General features: G+C 48.2%; 1 protein-coding gene and 1 pseudogene across 4 annotated transcripts in view; one reads left to right on the plus strand and one right to left on the minus strand.

Annotated features, from left to right (window-relative positions):
* The window catches only part of ALDH7A1 (aldehyde dehydrogenase 7 family member A1), a 43,282-nt gene that overhangs the window by 20,612 nt on the left and 4,437 nt on the right, over positions 1 to 18,233 (minus strand). For 3 of the 4 annotated variants that reach the window (XM_070076067.1, XM_051844160.2, XM_070076068.2), the window contains 6 exons: positions 16,521 to 16,574; positions 16,007 to 16,072; positions 6,680 to 6,760; positions 6,224 to 6,347; positions 906 to 1,038; positions 728 to 772 (listed from right to left, as the gene is read on the minus strand). In XM_070076067.1, the coding sequence (XP_069932168.1) occupies positions 728 to 772; positions 906 to 1,038; positions 6,224 to 6,347; positions 6,680 to 6,760; positions 16,007 to 16,072; positions 16,521 to 16,574 (503 nt within the window). Of the gene's footprint in view, positions 1 to 727; positions 773 to 905; positions 1,039 to 6,223; positions 6,348 to 6,679; positions 6,761 to 16,006; positions 16,073 to 16,520; positions 16,575 to 17,335; positions 17,550 to 18,233 lie in introns of those variants that run through there. The other variant, XM_002710171.6, reaches the window with a different exon arrangement.
* On the plus strand, positions 12,241 to 13,477 carry LOC108176457 (dnaJ homolog subfamily A member 1 pseudogene; annotated as a pseudogene).

Here is an 18,233-nt window from a genome sequence, read left to right on the forward strand (position 1 = left end):
GCTTGTTCACTCCCCTAATGGCTGCCACAGCTGGAGCTGGGCCAATCCAAAGCAAGGAGCCAGGAGCTTCTTCCAGGTCTCCCATGTGGTTACAGAGACCCAAGCACTTATGCCATCTTCCACTGCTTTCCCAGGCACATTAGTAGGGAGCTGGATTGGAAGTGGAGCAGCCAGGACTTGAACCGGAGCCCACATGAGATGCCAGCACCACAGTTGGCAGCTTTACCCACCATGCCCCAGAGCTGGCCCCATAAATCTTTAAAAAAACAATGCAATGCCTTTAAAAAGTATTAGACCAACCAGTGGATTATACTAACACCTAATTTTTTTCTGTTTCTTGTCTTTTTAAAAACAGCCTATTAAAGAAAAGCAATAAAAATATTAGCCGGGTTAAAGTCTCTTCTCAAAACCATTAACTTGTTGGCAAGTTCTAAAATACAGCCCCCACACTGCAAGCATATTTCTTCTCCACTGGAGATGTTTTTATTTTCCGGGTGACCAAGAATGTCTATGAAGAGTTCAACAGTATGTCAGTAACTGACAAGTCACCAAAGGCGTGAATTCAATGATATAACTCACAAAGTGCACAATGTAACTGCAATCAAAGAAGCCAGAGGTTATCCAAAGTCATGCTTTAACGAATACGACACCATCAGATTTATGGTCCAGGGTCTGTCAGGCACCCTTTCAGAAGCTTCCCATATTCAGGATAGACACGTATACTTACTTTGTGACAGCTACGCTAATGAGGGAAGTTGTTGGAGCTCCCTTCCTGAAGAAAAGAGAAAGGAAACATTCAGTTTGATACAAAGCATGAATACTTTCACTAATCAAGCAGAAGCAAAGGTGTATCCCTGGGTGCTCTCACTGCCGTCTGCAAGGACGGGCAAACAAGTAGGGCTCACCAAAGGCAGACGTTCCCACAGATCATGGCAATGGCGTTGTTCCAGCCGTACACCGCCACGGGGAAGTTGAACGCGGTGATGATGCCAACCAGGCCCACGGGATTCCACTGCTCAATGAGCGCATGGCCGGGTCCTGAGGACGAGGGGAGGCATGCGTTAGGCTGCACCTGAAGTCAATGGGAACACAGGCTAAAATCGCTCCATTCAGAACAAAGGCACGTCAGGCCAGAATTCCGGAGGGAATTCCAGTTGCCTGGTAGTGGATCATCTTCCTGGTAGCGTGTCCACGGGGCAGCAGCACACCGATTCGTGTGCAACAAGGGCGGTTACGACCACACCGCCTTGTGAGCCGTGATGACATCCGCGGTTCCTCTACTCAGAACTCTGCAGAGACTGTCGGTCCCATCTGGGGGACAAGGACACTTGAGAGAGGTGTTAAGGGGATCACACAGCGTAGAACACGACCTGAACACAGGAGTCTTGATTTTCAGGCTACTTTCTTTTGGTGCCTGATGAAGCCCGGGGTCAACCTCTCCAATTCAAGACAAGGAGGAATATGCTGAATGAACTATCTATACATTCACCGTAAGAAAACTGCAAACACAAATACTTCTATTATAAATGCAAAGTTTGAAGTCATTTATAATGCCACAGGGGTTTATTCTAATCAAAGGCAGCTGGAACAGTGAAGAACAAAAATAAGGGAATCTGAGGGGCTGGCGCTGTGGCACAGTAGGTAAATCCTCCATCTGCAGTGCCGGCATCCCATATGGGTGCTGGTTCTAGGCCCAGCTGCTCCTCTTCCGATCCAGCTCTCTGCTGTGGCCTGGGAAAGCAGCAGAAGACGGCCCAAGTGCTTGGGCCCCTGCACCCACATGGGAGACCCAGAAGAAGCTCCTGGCTCCTGGCTTCAGATAAGTGCAGCTCTGGCCGTTGCGGCCATCTAGGGAGTGAACCAGTGGATGGAAGACCTTTCTCTCTGTCTCTCCCTCTGTCTATAACTCTACCTCTCAAATAAGTAAATAAAATCTTTTAAAAAATAAATAAGGGATAAATAAAATAAGGGAGTGTGATGATTCAGACTCTTTGCAAGTTCTAAAATACAGCCCCCACACTGCAAGTGTATTTCTTCTCCACTGGAGATGTTTTTATTTTCCAGGTGACCAAGCAAAGGCAGGGTGCTTCCAGCTTCCATCTGGCCACACCCACACCGCAGGCAGGACTGGGCAACCCCAGACTCGGCATGGCATGCTCAGGCCCTCCTAGCAGTGGCTTCCTCCTCCTCTCCTGCCCTCCGCTCCCCTCTCCCACCCTGATGTCATCCTTTGTTGATGACCCTCGGTGTCAGGATGGCCATGCAGCTACGCTGGGAATGAAGTCCAAACCCGCTCACAGGACAGCTCCCCTCCCAGTGTCCTCTCCATCCCACCTGTCCCCTCTCCTCTCACGCCACCCCCTCCAGCTATGCAGAAGCAAGGCAGCTGGCCAGCCAAGCCCCCCCCCCCCCCCCCCGCCGTTTCTCCCCTGTATTAAACAGGTCTCAGACCAACACTCCACCTCCGCTTCCTCGAGGCTTCAACTTGCATGACCTTGTCTGGGAAGCCTATCCTGACTGCACCCACAAAGCCGGGTGGGGAACCCCCTCTTACATCCTCAGCACCCTACCCCTCACTGCCTACAGCACTCACCGTGCTCTACTGCAACTGTTTACTTATCTCCCACTCTAACACGAGCACAGGGACCATGCCGTCCTGGGCAAGCACCGCCAACGACACTGCTTGGCTCCTGGCAGACACTTAACAAGCTCTTCTTGAATTAATGAAGCCAAAGTCAACTCAGAGCCTCTGCAAGGGTGAGTAATGAATGACCTTCTTCAAAAATGTGTAGGGGTGCACATTTGGCCTAGTGATCAGGACACCTGCACCTCACAGTGTCTGGGTTCGAGTCCTGGCTCCACTCTTGTTAATGTGCACCTAGGAGCACAGGTGATGGCTCAAGTGGTTAGATAACTGCTAACCAAGTGGGACACTTATACTGAGTTCCTGGCTTCTGGCTTCAACCTCACCCACTGGCTACTTGAGCATCTAGGGAGACAGTCAGCAGGTTGGATAGCCCTGTCTCCTTCCTCTCTTTCTCTCCCCCCACCACCACCTGTCAAGTAAATAAATAAATAAATTGTAAATATGTAGCCCGCGCTGTGGCACAGTAGGCTAAGCTTCTGCTTGAGGCATCAGCATCCCATATGGGCACTGGTTTGTGTCCTGGCTACTTATCTTCCAATCCAGCTCCCTGCTATGGCTTGGGAAAGCAGTGGAAGATGGCCCAAGTGCTTGCTTGGGTCCCTGCACCCATGTGGGTGACCCAGAAGCAGCTCCTGGCTCCTGGCTTTGGATTGGCTCAGCTCCAGCTGTTGCAGCCATTTGGGGAGTGAACCACTGTATTGAAGACCTTTCCCTCTGTCTGTCCCTCCATCTATAACTCTACTTCTCAAATAAATCTTTTTAAATTTTGTATGTGTAAACAACACAAAATATTTAAATTGGCAAGGCAAACAAAGTTACAGAGAGAGGTAGAAACATAGAGACAGAGAGAGAGAGATGGGTCTTTCATCCACTGGTTCACTCCCCAAATGGTCGCAATGGTTGGAGCTGAGCCAATCTGAAGCCAGCAGCCAGGAGTTTCTTCTGGGTCTCCCACATGAATGCAGGGGCCCAAGGATTTGAGCCATCCTCTGTTGCTTTCCCAGGGCCATTAGCAGGGAACTGGATTGGAAGTGGAGCAGCCAGGACTCAACCTGGCACCCATATGGGATCCCATATGGGATGCCAGCACTGCAGGCTGGGGATTTAACCTGCTGCACCACAGCACCAACCCTGACATGTCACTTTTTTAACTGAAAAAAACCTCTTGAAAGTATTCAGCAACATAAAATTAATTTTGAATAATGAGGATCACTGTTATAACCTAATTAAGGACATTAACTGTACATTTAAGGCTGGCGCCGCAGCTCACTAGACTAATCCTCTGCCTTGCGGCGCCGGCATACCGGGTTCTAGTCCCGGTCGGGGCACCGGATTCTGTCCCGGTTGCCCCTCTTCCAGGCCAGCTCTCTGCTGTGGCCAGGGAGTGCAGTGGAGGATGGCCCAAGTGCTTGGGCCCTGCACCCCATGGGAGACCAGGAGAAGTACCTGGCTCCTGCCATCGGATCAGCGCGGTGCGCCGGCCGTGGCGGCCATTGGAGGGTGAACCAATGGCAAAGGAAGACCTTTCTCTCTGTCTCTCTCACTGTCCACTCTGCCTGTCAAAAAAAAAAAAAAAACTGTACATTTAAGACTCCCTCTAGTTCCTCTGCAGGTAAGGAATTTGCTCAACATTACAAGAAGAACAGAAAAGAAAAAAATTTTTTAATGATAAAAAATAAAATATTATCAATTCTTGGTGGTAAATGTGTCATAATTCCCCTCATGGAAATTTTAGAAAATACAGAAAAATAGAAGAGAGCAACCACTACCAATAATTCTACCACACAATAATCACTGTTGTCACTCGGCACACCTCCTTCCCTCCCCTATGCAAGGGTGCTCCCCAAAGTTCACGGAAAAATCGAATTTTAAGATCACTTTATTTTGGGGCAGAACATTCTGAAATCCATGCATATCCGTATGGTCAGTGCACAAAGTCTCCTGTTTCACTCCATCAACAATGCAAACATTACCTGTCACTTACCTCATCAAAGAAATCTACTCAGAACATAGGACTTGTCGTTTGTAATAGCAAAAAGGTTAAAAAACCTTAAAAGCCCACTGTTTAGAGCTGGTTAAACACATTATGACATCCTTAGAACAAAATAGCCAGCTCTAAACAAAGATGAAGGAATACTGTTTGAACTAATATGAAATAATTGCAAGATGTATTAAGCAGGAAAAAAGTGGCAGCCAGTGTTGTGGCACAGTGGGTAAACTACTACTTTCAACACTGGCAGCCTGTGCCAGTTTGAGTCCCGGCTACTTCACTGCAATCCAGTTCCCTACTAACGTGCCTGGGAAGATAGCAGAAGATGGCCCAAACACCTGGACTCCTGCCACCCATGTGGGAGACTCACATGGATTTCTATGCTCCTAGCCTAGCACTGGCTGTCGCACTTATTTGTGGAGTAAACCAGTAGACCTCTGTCATCTGCATTTCAAAGAAACAACAAATTTTAAAAATAACAAAAGCTAAAACAAAAGTAGGTAATAAAGGGACAGGCGCTGTGGTGCAGTGGGTAAAGCCACCGTCTACAATGCCAGCATCCCATATGGGCGCCAGTTTGAGACTCAGCTGCTCCACTTCCGATCCAGCTCTCTGCTCTGACCTGGGAAAGCAGTAGAGGATGGCTCAGGCCCTTGGGCCCCTGTACCCGGGTGGCAGACCCAGAAGAAGCTCCTGGCTTCTGGCTTCAGACTGACCCAGCTCTGGCCGTTGCAGCCATTTGGGGAGTGAACAAGCAGATAGAAGACTTCCTTTTCTCTCTCTCTCTCTCTCTCTCTCTCTCTCTCTCTCTCTGCCTCTCTCTATAATTCTGACTTTCAAATAAATAAATAAATCTTTTTTAAAAAGTAGGAAATTAAGTACAGAATAGAATGTGTAGTTTTCTACTATTTGTGTTCCAAAAAGATACATATTTGCCTGTTTGTGAACAAAAGCTCTGAAAGACACACAGGAAATCAGAAACATCCAGGACACCTGTGGAATATTATGGAATAGCTGGGAGGTACCCTTTTATTCCTTTCTAATTTGTTGATATGAATATATATCATCTTCAAAAAATCCATGATAATATAATTTTAAAGTAACTACAAGCTTCCCACAGAAGTGTCCCTAGGGAAAGACAATCTTTATAAACATTATCCTCAGTGCATCCTGCTAGCACACCAAAACTAGCTTAACTTTTCCCTTATGACTTCACATTTAAGTCATTCCTGGTGTTTTTTAATGGTTACCACAATAAATATCTTTACACATACACTTTTGCCATATTTCAGATGATTTATAAATTAGATTCTTAAAACTAGTCTTAAATGTTAGGGTATATTTAAAATAGTTTTCCAGAGGGGTTAAGCCAGTGTTCTCACCTGTGGACTCGCCAGCACTGTTTTACCTTTAAAACAAAAGGTTCTCAGTTTAAATATTCACACCTGTTTTAACTTGCATTCCTTAGCAAAGTTAAAGATGCGTTCACACACTCGCAACCCCTCTTCCGCACACGGTTCCCAGCCAGAGCGGTTTTGGAGCTGCCCCATCAGCGAACAACTTTCGGCTTCTCTGACCACGCTTACTTTCAGAAGGCAGGACGGGTCCCCCGATCATGCGTGACAAGCCCACGGCGTAGTCACAAATGTCCACGTACTCCTGAACTTCGCCCACGCCTTCCACCAAGATTTTCCCCATCTCCAATGACACCTAAAAATAAATAAATAGCCAAGCAGAATTTTTCCACCAGAATTCAGGTTGAGAGACAAGACTCAGGAATGGGAAGGCGGGACATACTGTGTGCCTAGTTTTCGGAGGTAACGAGCTGAAGGAGGTGTATTCTTATTTTTCCGAAGAATTTTAAAACCTGATAATTACTTTGCTTTTTTCCGTCCAACGTGTTCACCTTTCTTCTACAGAAAGGATCATTTTTTAACTTATGAATTGCTTTTCTCAACAGACACAGCCTTACGTGTAAAATGTGTGACCGCTTTTCTCTACTCACAGGGGAGTGTGCGTGCAACACCACAAAAACACTTTACCAAGCTGCCCAGGACTTGAATCTTCTCCCGCAAGGCATCGCCGATCTGTCTCACTATTTCTCCTCGCTTTGGAGCAGGAATCTAAGAAAAGAAGGGAATTTCAGTGTCTGATTCCAAGTGTGAATTTGTGTCTGTTACACAGTATTAGGTGTGTGCTATAAAAGAACAAGTACAGTTACACCAAAGATCCACTGGGGGCCGGCATACCACAGGAGCGCCGGTGTGAATCCCGGCTGCTCCGCTTCCTATGCAGCCCCCTGCTAGTGCACCTGGGAAGGCGGTGAAAGATGACCCAAATGCCTGGGTACCTGCAACCCACACGGGAGCCCCGATGGAGCTCCGGGTTCCTGGCTTTGGCCTGGCCCAGCCCGTCTATTGTAGTCATTTGGGGAATGAATCAGTGGACACAAGTTCTCTTCCTCTGTTTCTCACTCTCTTTATCAGTTTGCCTTTCAAATAAATCACGCGCAGCTTTAAAAAAAAAAAAAGACCCTGATACAGCTGGACAAGGAGGCCACCACAGGAGCTGAGGCATTTATGAGCTACTATCTCCTGAGACAAGATAACAAATAATCACACACTGTCATCAGTGCCGTGAGGATGGGAAATAGAGGGGTAACTGGGGCAGAGAAAACAGCAAGGTTAGAGGGCAAATGGATAAATTAATTTACCAAAAAAAATCTCTATGGAGGACAGATTGAAGTCGAAACCTAAAAAGCAGGAAAAGTCAGCCACGAGAATATTCTTCTCGGGGAAAATAACAACCCTGTAGGTGGGATCCCTGTAACAATCAAAGGGGCCAACTGGGAAGGCCGGTCCACCCAGCTGGAATCTACCCCACGTAAGGGGAGAGGTCTTCCATCTGCTGGTTCACTCCCCAGGTACTCAGGGACAGGTTGAAGGGGGAACTCCATCCAGGTCTACCGCATGGACAGCAGGATCCCTCTCACTTGAGCTGACACCACTGGCCCCCAGGATGGCACTGATGGCAAGCTGGAATCTGGAGCCAGAGCAGGGAGCGGAACTCAAGTACCCCGATGCACAACCTCGGTGTCCTAACCATAGGCCAAATTCCCACTCCCGCTTCAGGGGATTTAAGGCACAGCATTAGCTGGTTTGCTGTATCTTTAACAACACTGATGGGTACAGAATTAAAGGGGAAAGAGAAGAAGCAGAAAGGTCAACTAAAAACACATTATGGTAGCCTAGCAAAAGATTACAGGGACTTCTAATTGCAGTTATAACAAGGAAGACAAAAAATGGATTCCAGATCTGCTCTGACGTAGAGTTCACTGGGGGAACCACTGACAGAACAGATGAGGGACACGGAAGAACTGAGGACAGCTCCAGGGTCCCGGGCCTGGGCAGCTGGGAATACAAGTACTGGATAAAAATGCCCTGGGGAGGGGCACAGAAGCACTGGGGCTTGGGGGACGAAGAGTACAGGCTGCGCTGTATTAAGTAAGAGATGCAGGTGCCGGCACTGCGGCACAGATAGGTAAGCCGCCACCTGCAATGCTGACGTCCCACAGGAGGGCTGGTTCAAGTCCCAGCTGGTCCACTTCCTATCCAGCTCCCTGCTAATGCACCCGGGCAAGCAGCAGTTGGTGGGCCTAGTGCCTGGGCCCCTGACATCCACATGGGAAACCGGGTTGGAGTTCCAGGTTCCAGGCTTCAGGCTGGACCAGCCCCAGCCATTGTGATCAGTTGGGGATGAACCAGTGGATGAAGTTCTCTTTCTCTGTGTTTCTCCTTTGCTCTCTATCACTCTGCTTTTCAAATTAGTAAATTCTTAAAAATAAAGACAGTATAAGTACAGCAATGCCCTTACAGTACAGTTGTTGGTAGAAAAAAACAAAAACTATCTAGAGCCCCATCAGCATAAGATTGCATAATTATGGAAAAGCCATAAAACACAATCTTCCCTAAAAAGAATGAACTAGATTAAGGAAAAACATTTAAAAGTTGGAAAAGGATAAAGAAAGTTTGAAAAATCATGCATATGGTAAGTAAACTTTCAGTTAAATTTTGAACAATATATACCAAGTTGTTAACAGCAATAATATCCAGGGAGTAGAAATTCAACAGAATTCAATTCTTCACATTTTGTGTCTGCAGAGTCTGACATTTTTATGATACATATGCTCTCTTGGAAAGAAAAAACAAAAACTGCTTATGATAACTGAATCAGCACAAATCCTGTATCCTCCTAGCACACAACAAGACACATTCCCTTCCCCCCCACCAGGACACACACACACACACTCCACCCACCACCTCCCAACCCCCAGAGAGGCCAACAGGAGTCCTTAACCCAGCACACTTCATCTAGGAAGTCACACTCAGAGCAGACATTAAAGGCAGCCACTGCAGAGCGAGCTACAAGCACCAAGGGCAGTAGACACAGTCTGAAAAATTCATGGAAAGGGGCCAGCGTGGTGACACAGCAGGTAAAACCGTCACCTACAACGCCAGTATCCTGTATAGGCGCTGGTTCAAGTCCTAGCTGTTCCACTTCCAAGCCAGCTTCCTGCTAATGTGCCTGAGAAAGCAGCAAAAGACGGCCCAACCGTTTGGGCCCCTGCACCCATGTGGGAGACCTGGCCGACATTCTTGGCTCCTGGCTTTGGATTGGCTCAGCCATTTGGTCATTTGGAGAATGAATCAGCAGATGGAAAATCAATTTCTGTCTCTTCCTCTTTCTCTCTCGCTCTTCTCTCTCTGCAACTTTGCCTTTCAAATAACTAAATCTTTAAAAAAAAAAAAGTTCATGAAAAATAGATATTGTTATAAACAAACTATGCATGGATTTCTAAAAAATTTCAAACCCAAATGAACTTACCTTTCAATCCTATTTTTCCACAAACTTGGTGAAGTGTCCTCATATTAGCCAAGTTTTGGAAAAAAAATACTGAGACACAGGGGTTAGAGCTACCAGTTAGCTGCTGTTTGTTTCTGCACTTGGTGATGGCCCCCCTCTGACCTCGAGAGAGGGAGCAGTGAGCGCAGCCGTCTCTCACCAAAGAGGACACACAGCACCAGCCTAGGCTGAAGCAGGCCCGTGCAGGAAAGCTGCAAGTCCCAGTGTTCCCGCCAAGGTTCTCCAGGGTCAATAAAGAACTCGGGTTTATAAATGACTTTTCCATATGCTTATATCTTCATTCCACTTTTCTTAAAATAAATGTTGCCTTTGAGGAGTTGGTAATGTTGTGGTATAATGGGTAAAGCCACCACCTACAACCCCAGAATTCCACGAGGGTGCTGGTTCGTGTTCCAGCTGCTCCTCTGCCAACCCAGCTCCCTGCTAACGCACCTGGGAAAGCAGCAGAAGACGGCCCCAGTGTTTGGGCTCCTGCACCCACGTGGGAGACCCAGATCAACTGCTGGTTCTCAGCTTCAGCGTGGCCTAGCCCCAGCCATTGTGGCTATTTGGGGAGTGAACCAGCAGATGGAAGAGCCCCCTGTCTATCCCTCTCTCTCTTTCTTTGTAACTCCACCTTTCAAATAAATAAATAAATAAATACTTTCAAAAAGTAAAAGCACAAAAGTAAATGCTCTTGAAAAAATCTAGACTTAACTCAGATGAACTACACAGAAGAGTGGTTTGTCCTAACACAGGCAAGTACACAAGCAGAAGCAGCCCCACCTCAGGTAGGGGGATCCAACAGGGATCCTAGCCCAGGACGGGAGCTGGCACCACTGTGCAGTAGAGCCCACTGCCAAGTGAGATCCTGAATGCGAAAATCCTGGCAACCAAAACAGCAGAGCACACTGCCAGCTACAGCCTCCAGGGCAAGACAAAGACAGGCTAATGAGCCAGTTCAGCAAAAGACCAAATTCTGAACTCCAACAGGCTTCTGATTCTTGTTGTTTGTATCTGCCCTACAAAGGTGTTTCTGGTCAACAATCACTACGAAACTGCATTACCGCTCAGAGAGTATGGAAAGAGCAGACCTACACAAATTATGTGCCTTAGTTCAGAATAATGAATCTGTGCTGACTCATCAACTGGAACAAAGGTACCTGTTAATGATAACAGGGGGGCCGGTGCTGTGGGGTAGCGGGTAAAGCTATCCCATATGGGTGCCGGTTCGAGTCCCGGCTGCTCCACTTCTGATTCGGCTCTCTGCTGTGGCCTGGGAAAGCAGTAGAAAATGGCCCAAGTCCTTGGGCCAATGCACCCACATGGGAGACCAGGAAGAGGCTCCTGGCTTCGGATCGGCACAGCTCTGGCCATTGCAACCAACTGGAGAGTGAACCAGCGGATGGAGGACCTCTCTCTCTCTACCTCTCCTTCTCTCTCTGTGTAACTCTTTCAAATAAATAAAAAAAAAATCTTGAAAAAAAAATGATGACGGGGAAAAGTTGTAGAGGAGGTGGGGGACTGGAGATTTGGAAACTCTACTTTCTGCTCACTTTTCAGAAACTCTAAAATTGCTCTAAAAATAAGTTCTCTAATTCAAAAAACCAGTATATGGACAAGAAAACTGATTATAAAAATTATGGAGTAGCTTTGTAGTATGGTATAGAATGCAATCACTGATTACAAAATTTTACACACACCATATAGATGTTTGTGTAATAATCACAGCTATGGGGACAGGTTTCGTGGTACAGTGGGATAAGCTGCTGCTTGGGACTCCCTCTTTCCATATCACAGTGCTGGTTTAAGTCCCAACACCTCCACTCCTGATCAGCTCTCCACTAATGCACAACCCAGTGGGTGGCAGGTGGTGGTTAAAGTGCTTGTAACCAGGGGCCGGCAGTGTGGCCTGAAGCGCTGGCATCCCATATGGACGGCGGTTCTAGTCCCGGCTGCTCCTCTTCCTATCCAGCTCTCTGCTATGGCCTGGGAAAGCAGTAGAAGATGGCCCAAGTCCTTGGGCCCCTGCACCCACGTGGGAGACCCAGAAGAAGCTCCTGGCTCCTGGCTTGGGATCGGTGCAACTCCAGCTGTTGCGGCCATCTAGGGAGTGAACCATCGGATGAAAGACCTCTCTCTCTCTCTGCCTATCCTCTGTCTGTGTAACTCTGACTTTCAAATAAATAAATAAATCTTTAAAAAAAAAAAAAAGTGCTTGTAACCACTGCCACCCAGGTGGGAAATCCAGATGTAGTTCCAGGTTCCTGGCTTCAACCTGGCCCTGATCTGGCTGCTGTGGCATCTAGGGAGTGAACCACAGATGGAAGCGTTCTCCTTCCCTGTCTCTGTTGCTCCTTCAAGTAGATGAAAATAAGTAGAGATCTGTAAAATAATAATAGGGGCCAGTGCTATGGCATAGCAGGTGAAGCCACCCCCTGTACTGCCAGGATCCCATATGGGTGCCGGTTCGAGTCCTGGCTGCTCCACTTGCAATCCAGCTCTCTGCTGTGGCCTGGGGAAACAAGATGGCCTAAGTCCTTGGGCCCCTGCACCTGTGTAGGAGACCCGGAAGAAGCTCCTGGCTCCTGGCTTTGGATCAGTGCAGTTCTGGCCAGCTGGGGAGTGACCCCTCTCTCTCTTTCTCTCTCTCTCTTTGCTTCTCGTTCTCTCTGTGTAACTCTGACTTTCAAATAAATAAATTTTTAAAAAAATAACGGAACTTTCCAGAACACTCGGTGAGAAGCGGAGGAGCAGCAACTGCCCAAGCTGCGCACAGTCCGCGCTCCTTCCCGCTCCCCCACACCGGCCTCAGCCCGCTCGCGCCGGCTGCAGTAGAAAATGGTGAAAGAAACCACTTACTATGATGTTTTGGGGTCAAACCCAATGCCACCCAGGAAGAACTGAAAATGGCTTACAGGAAATTGGCCTTAAAGTACCACCCTGATAAGAATCCAAATGAAGGAGAGAAGGTCAAATAGATTTCTCAAGTTCTTTCTGATGCAAAGAAAGGGGAATTATATGACAAAGGAGGAGAACAACCAATTAAGGAGGGTGGAGCAGGTGGTGGTTTGGCGCCCCTGTGGGATAAGTTTTTTGGAGGAGGAGGAAGGATGCAGAGAGAACAGAGAGGTAAAAATGTGGTTCATCAACCATCGACTTATATAGTGGTGCAACAAGGAAACTAGCTCTACAGAAGACTGTGATTTGTGACAAAAGTGAAGGCCGAGGTGGGAAGAAAGGAGCAGTAGAGTGCTGTCCCAATTGCCGAGGTACTGGAATGCAAATAAGGATTCATCAGATAGGACCTGGAATGGTGCAGCAGATTCAGTCTGTATGCACGGAGTGCCAGGGCCATGGGGAACGCATCTGACCTAAAGATAGATGTAAAAGCTGCAATGGGAAGGAAAACAGTTCGAGAGAAGAAAATTCTAGAAGTTCATATTGACAAAGGCATGAAAGATGGCCAGAAGATAACATTCCATGGTGAAGGAGACCAAGAACCACGACTGCAGCCAGGAGATATTATCATTGTGTTAGATCAGAAGGACCATGCTGTTTTTACTAGGCAATCAGAAGACCTTTTTATGTGTATGGACATACAACTGGTCGAAGCATTACGTGGTTTCCAAAAGCCAATATCCACTCTTGTCAGCCGAACCACAGTCATCACCTTTCATCCAGGTCAGATTGCCAAGCACGGAGATATCAAGTGTGTGCTAAATGAAGGCATGCCAATTTATCGTAGACCTTATGAAAAGGGTCGCCTAATCATTGAATTCAAGGTAAACTTCCCTGAAAATGGCTTTCTCTCTCCTGATAAACTCTCTTTGCTGGAAAAACTTCTCCCTGAGAAGAAGGAAGTAGAAGACTGATGAAATGGATCCAAATCCATTATAATGGAGCAGCACAGGAGGAGGATGAACATCATCCCAGAGGGCGTGCGGCCAGTGAAGAAGGCACTGCTGGCATTTTGTATGCAGCACTGGATGGATGAGTGAAGGACTATAACCGTAATAGCTCACTACTTGCTATTGTTTTTAATATTCAACTATAGTAGTGTTTTAAAAGTTAAGTGAAGAATAAACGCAAATATAAAAGCTCTGACTTTGCCCTGTATGTATGACGACTTCAGTGTGCAAGATGAAATACTTGTAAAAACCTAATTTTAAAAAAGTTCCCCTAGCATTTGTTAGCCATACATTGTAATTAATTTCAGCTGTCTACATGGACAAGCTTAGACTGAAATGCTAGGTGTATGTGTTGGCTTCAGTGTCTGACCCTTCACTGTTAAGCTTATGGAATTAAAACTATTTAACTGGCAATCAGAAATTAATTTGCAGAGAAGTGTTGGTCTGTCTAGTTATTTGTATTAAATGGGATTCATTGTGATGCCAATTCTGCATTTATACTATTGCCTCAACTGTTAAAGATGGCATAATACATAATTTAGCCTGTGATATCAGGGACAGAAATCACTTTCTAAGAAGGGGTTTGTAATATGCTGCTTCTTAAGGGCTTGTACTTCTAGAATTGCATTCCCTTCTATGCCATCTTTTTAAGTATACATATATATATAAATATATATAAAAACATATATATAAAGTATGTTGACCAGTCCCCTTTTTGGACCATGATAAGCCCCTGAGTAGTGACTTCTAGAGCTGGATAATTTAGAAATTAAAGAGACCTTTATGTGGAGAAAATAATTTGCATGTATAATATAGGAAGGTATTCCTTAGGTGTTACAGGCTTACTTTAAACCATTTGACTTATGCTCCAAAGTAACTGTCATTTAATGCTGGTAGTATAGCAAATTATGAATAGCTTTAATTGTATGTTTAAAAGTCATGTTCACCTGCTTAAAATCTGGGTATCAGAATTTAAGCAATTCTTGAAATGTATGAATGTCTCCTTAATATACTGATTAACAAAGAAAAAAAAACAATATTCATGAGGCCAGCACTGTAACACAGAGGATTAAGCCATCGCCTGCAATGCCAGCATTCCATATGAGCATCAGTCCAAGTCCCAGCTGCTCCACTTCCTACCCAGCTCCGTGCTAATGCGCTTGGGAAAGCAGCAGAAGATAACCAAACTATGGGGACTCCTGTCACCCAAGTGGGAGGCCTGGATGGAATTCCTGGTTCCTGGCTTTGGCCACTTGGGAAGTGAACTAGCAGATGGAAGATCTGTCTGTCTCTCCCTAACTCTGCCTTTCAAAAAAAATAAAAATAATTTTAACAAATAATCACACTTATGTAACATACCCCTGAGACTGGAAGGAAAGGCACCCAATCTTAATTCTAATAACCAACTGGTGTTGAGGAGGCTGCGGTAAGGAGACTAAACCTGATTTACTAATTTACTGAACCTGCTTTATTGCAATCAGCTTTTTTTTCCCTTAACAAGGAATACGGACTGCTTTCACCACCAGAAAGGGAATTTAAAACAGCAAATGACACTGCTTTGGACACTCCTGTCCACCCAGGCAGGGTGACGTGTACTTAGCACACTGCTTGGAAATGTTATTTTTCTACTCAAGGATACAGTTTATGTTTCCTGTGTAACAGAACCCTGAAGCTAGCACATTCAGAATTAAAGCAGAGGAAAGATGTTCTCCCCACAAAGATGGCCTCTTGGGTAAAGACAAAACTACAGCCCCCCAGGGCTCTCCCGGAGATTTTTCAGCCCCTCTCCAACCACCCCAGCCAGTCCCTCCAATCACTGACTCAGCAGAGCCAAACCCAGCAGCAAGCGGGTTTGTAACCCCTTGGATGCACTCAGACTTGCCATGTGCTGGGCTCACCTCCAAGCACTTTAAATGATTAACTCATGTAACCACAGAAGGAAGGCACTCCGAGGATGGAGGGAGCAAAGGGGATTGGGAAATCGAGGCCATCCCTGTTGGTGGCCACTACCTCACAACTGGCCAGTGTGGCCCAGCCCAGCACCTGCCCACTGTCACACTTGCTCAGTTAACGGCCTGGTGCAGACTCTGTCTCAACAAAGCCTGAACAGGCAATCAAGGAATGTGGACGCCCAGCCCCGAGCAAGAAAGCGCCCCCGCTGCTGCTCTCAGCACCAGGAATGCTGATCCACTGTGAGACACTCCTCCCAGGTCTAGCTGGCAGAAGGAACAGACAGGTATGTTTAGCACAGCTCTTCCAATCTTTTTCTAGTTGTTCAGATACAGATTCAAGAAACTTCTGTGCAGAAAAAAAAAAGTTTCCATATCCTGAGTTTGTACTACAACAGTTCAGAGCTCTAATCCACTTAAAATCACCTGTTCACTGAACGCCACGTAAGGGAAAGACAAAGACAGGAATCCAGCAGAGGAGTGGACCACAGCCCCCAAGGGCCCACACTGCAGCAGCAGCACAGACCTGGGCTCCCTGGACATGTGTCTTATCACAACCATGACAGCTGACCTCTGCTAGGCTTCAGTTAACCAAGTCCATACTTACATCCGCCCAGACTCTCCAGGCTTCTCTCGCTTTCTTTACGGTTTCTTCGTAGTCTGCCACACTGGCCTGAATCAAGAAGCAGGGAGAGAGAATGGAAATAGGAAAAGGCAGTGATATTTTTTAGAACACACAGGATTTTTTTTAAGAGACCCAGATAAATTTCTGGGTGTCCCTAAGATTTATAGCTGAAAATGATTTCCATAGTCTATGTTTCCCAAAACCTGCCTGGAATCCAGTGATAAATGCAGAGCTAGACTTGAGGGATCAGAACCTCCACTCCAGCAAAACCCTCAGCGATGCTGAACAGTGCCCTCCCTGGACCCTGCCATCGTCCCCTGGGAGGTCCCCTTTTCCTAGGGCCCACCACCCCAGCCGGAAGAGTGGAGTCTCTCCCAGACATCCATGGATGCCCAATGAAAGACAAACATATTGTTCTCCGCATTCCTACTGCGGTACTGCCCCTAAGGAAATCCAGCCAAGGGTCCTGGCAGCGGCTTGAACCCTAAAAGCTTACCTGTCGGACTCGTGCAATTGGCTCGTTGTTAGCAGGACAGTAGGTGGTAATAACCTTGAAATGAGAAGACGGCCATCACATATGGGAAAACGTAACTGGTAAGGGCTGCCCACCCTCCGGTCAGAAGGTAAGTTAACACGCAGACAGCCACGGGAAAGGCGGGTTTGCACACAAACAGGGCAGTCTCGGGTCAGGGAAGACTCAAGCGCAAGCAAAAAGGACTCCAGAAGCCGGCATTGTATCCAAGAAGACAAAACCCCAGCCACACGGGCGTTTGGGAGAGCAAACTCCATCTCCCACAGCCTAGGACCAGCACCAGCAAGACTCGTCCGTCCATGGACAACAAGGTTTGGTGAATGTCACAGCACACTTTCTTAGGGGATGTGCGGCTGTCCTTTAGAACTCCGGGCTGTGATAACCGGGCCTTCACATTGCCTCGGGCTCCGGGACGTTTTACTGAGCAGGAACCGGGCGCCAGGCACGACGCTCCGCTCCGGGCTACACCGCACGGCGGAGCACGCCGCCCCCAAGGGCTTGCTGCAAGGTGCAGCGAGTCTGAGCTCGCCAAGCCGTAGCCTGAGCGAGGAGGCCAACATCACCCTGGCTGCGGCGGGGCTGCAGGCGGGCTCACCGGAGACCGATGCGCCCCGCAGAGCCCGAGCCTCTGCCATACGGCGCGGGGCGGAGCCCGCCGCCAGCTCCCAGGCACCCAGGGTTTGCCGCGGGGCGTCAAACCTCCCGAGTCGGTCCCAGCGGCAGCAGCGCGGCGAGGGTCCGCGAGGGCCCCGGCTGAGATGGCCCCGGCGGCCGCCTACCTCTCCCCGGCCGCCCCAGCTTCCATTATACACGCCCTCGTTGTCCTCGCGGAGCCCCAGCTCTTTGAGCCAAGCGTACTGCGGCTGCTGGATCAACAGGGTGGACATGAAGGCGGCGGGCCTCTTGCAGGGTCCGGGGAGCTGGCCGGTCTTGGCAGCGCGCACGCACAGCGCTCGGGACAGACGCCACATACTGAGCGCTCGCGGTGCGGCCGCGCCTGCGCCGCGGGGAGCGGCTGAAGTAGGAACCCGCCCCCCCGGCCGGGAGCGCCGATTGGACGGGACCGGCCACGCCCCCCGCCGGCGCCCCGCCCACCCTCCCGGGTCTTCGGGCGGAGTTTGGGGCTGGATTCCGGCCTGGAACAATGGCCGCGCGGCGGGCGGGCGGGAAGCGCGGGGAATGCCGCGCTCTGGGGAGGGACGCCAGGAGCGGGTGGGCGCCGGCGTGGCTGCCGGGCCTGTGTGGCCGGGGTCCGCTCTGATAGGGCGGGCCGGCATGAGGGAAACCCGAACGTGCCGAAGGATGGGCTTGTGCGTAGAAAATACGCATGCGCTCTCAAATAAATCAGTGGGCGCCTCAAGCCGCTAATCTGATTAACTCCCAAAGCACTTTTCCAAAATCTTACTTCGCGGCCCGGCCAAGGGGTCTGGGCCTGCTGTTGGCTCCTCCCGCACAGCCCTTCCTGGCCTGGGCCTTCAAGCAGGAGCTTCATGGGTTCCCTCAGAGAGCCGGGGTCTCCTCTGCACTCGGCGTCGTCCCCGCGAACGCTACAGAGACTGATGCTTCCTCTCCTTCTTTAATTTTTATTTTAAAATAGAGGCAACCATAGGGAACTCAATACATAAAAGGATTTTTCTTCTCAGTACTGGCACACAGTTGAAAATACTGCTAAATTAC

Source organism: Oryctolagus cuniculus, chromosome 6 (assembly GCF_051225735.1).
Source record: "Oryctolagus cuniculus isolate XC-2025 breed Fujian yellow rabbit chromosome 6, ASM5122573v1, whole genome shotgun sequence".
NCBI lineage: Eukaryota > Metazoa > Chordata > Mammalia > Lagomorpha > Leporidae > Oryctolagus > Oryctolagus cuniculus.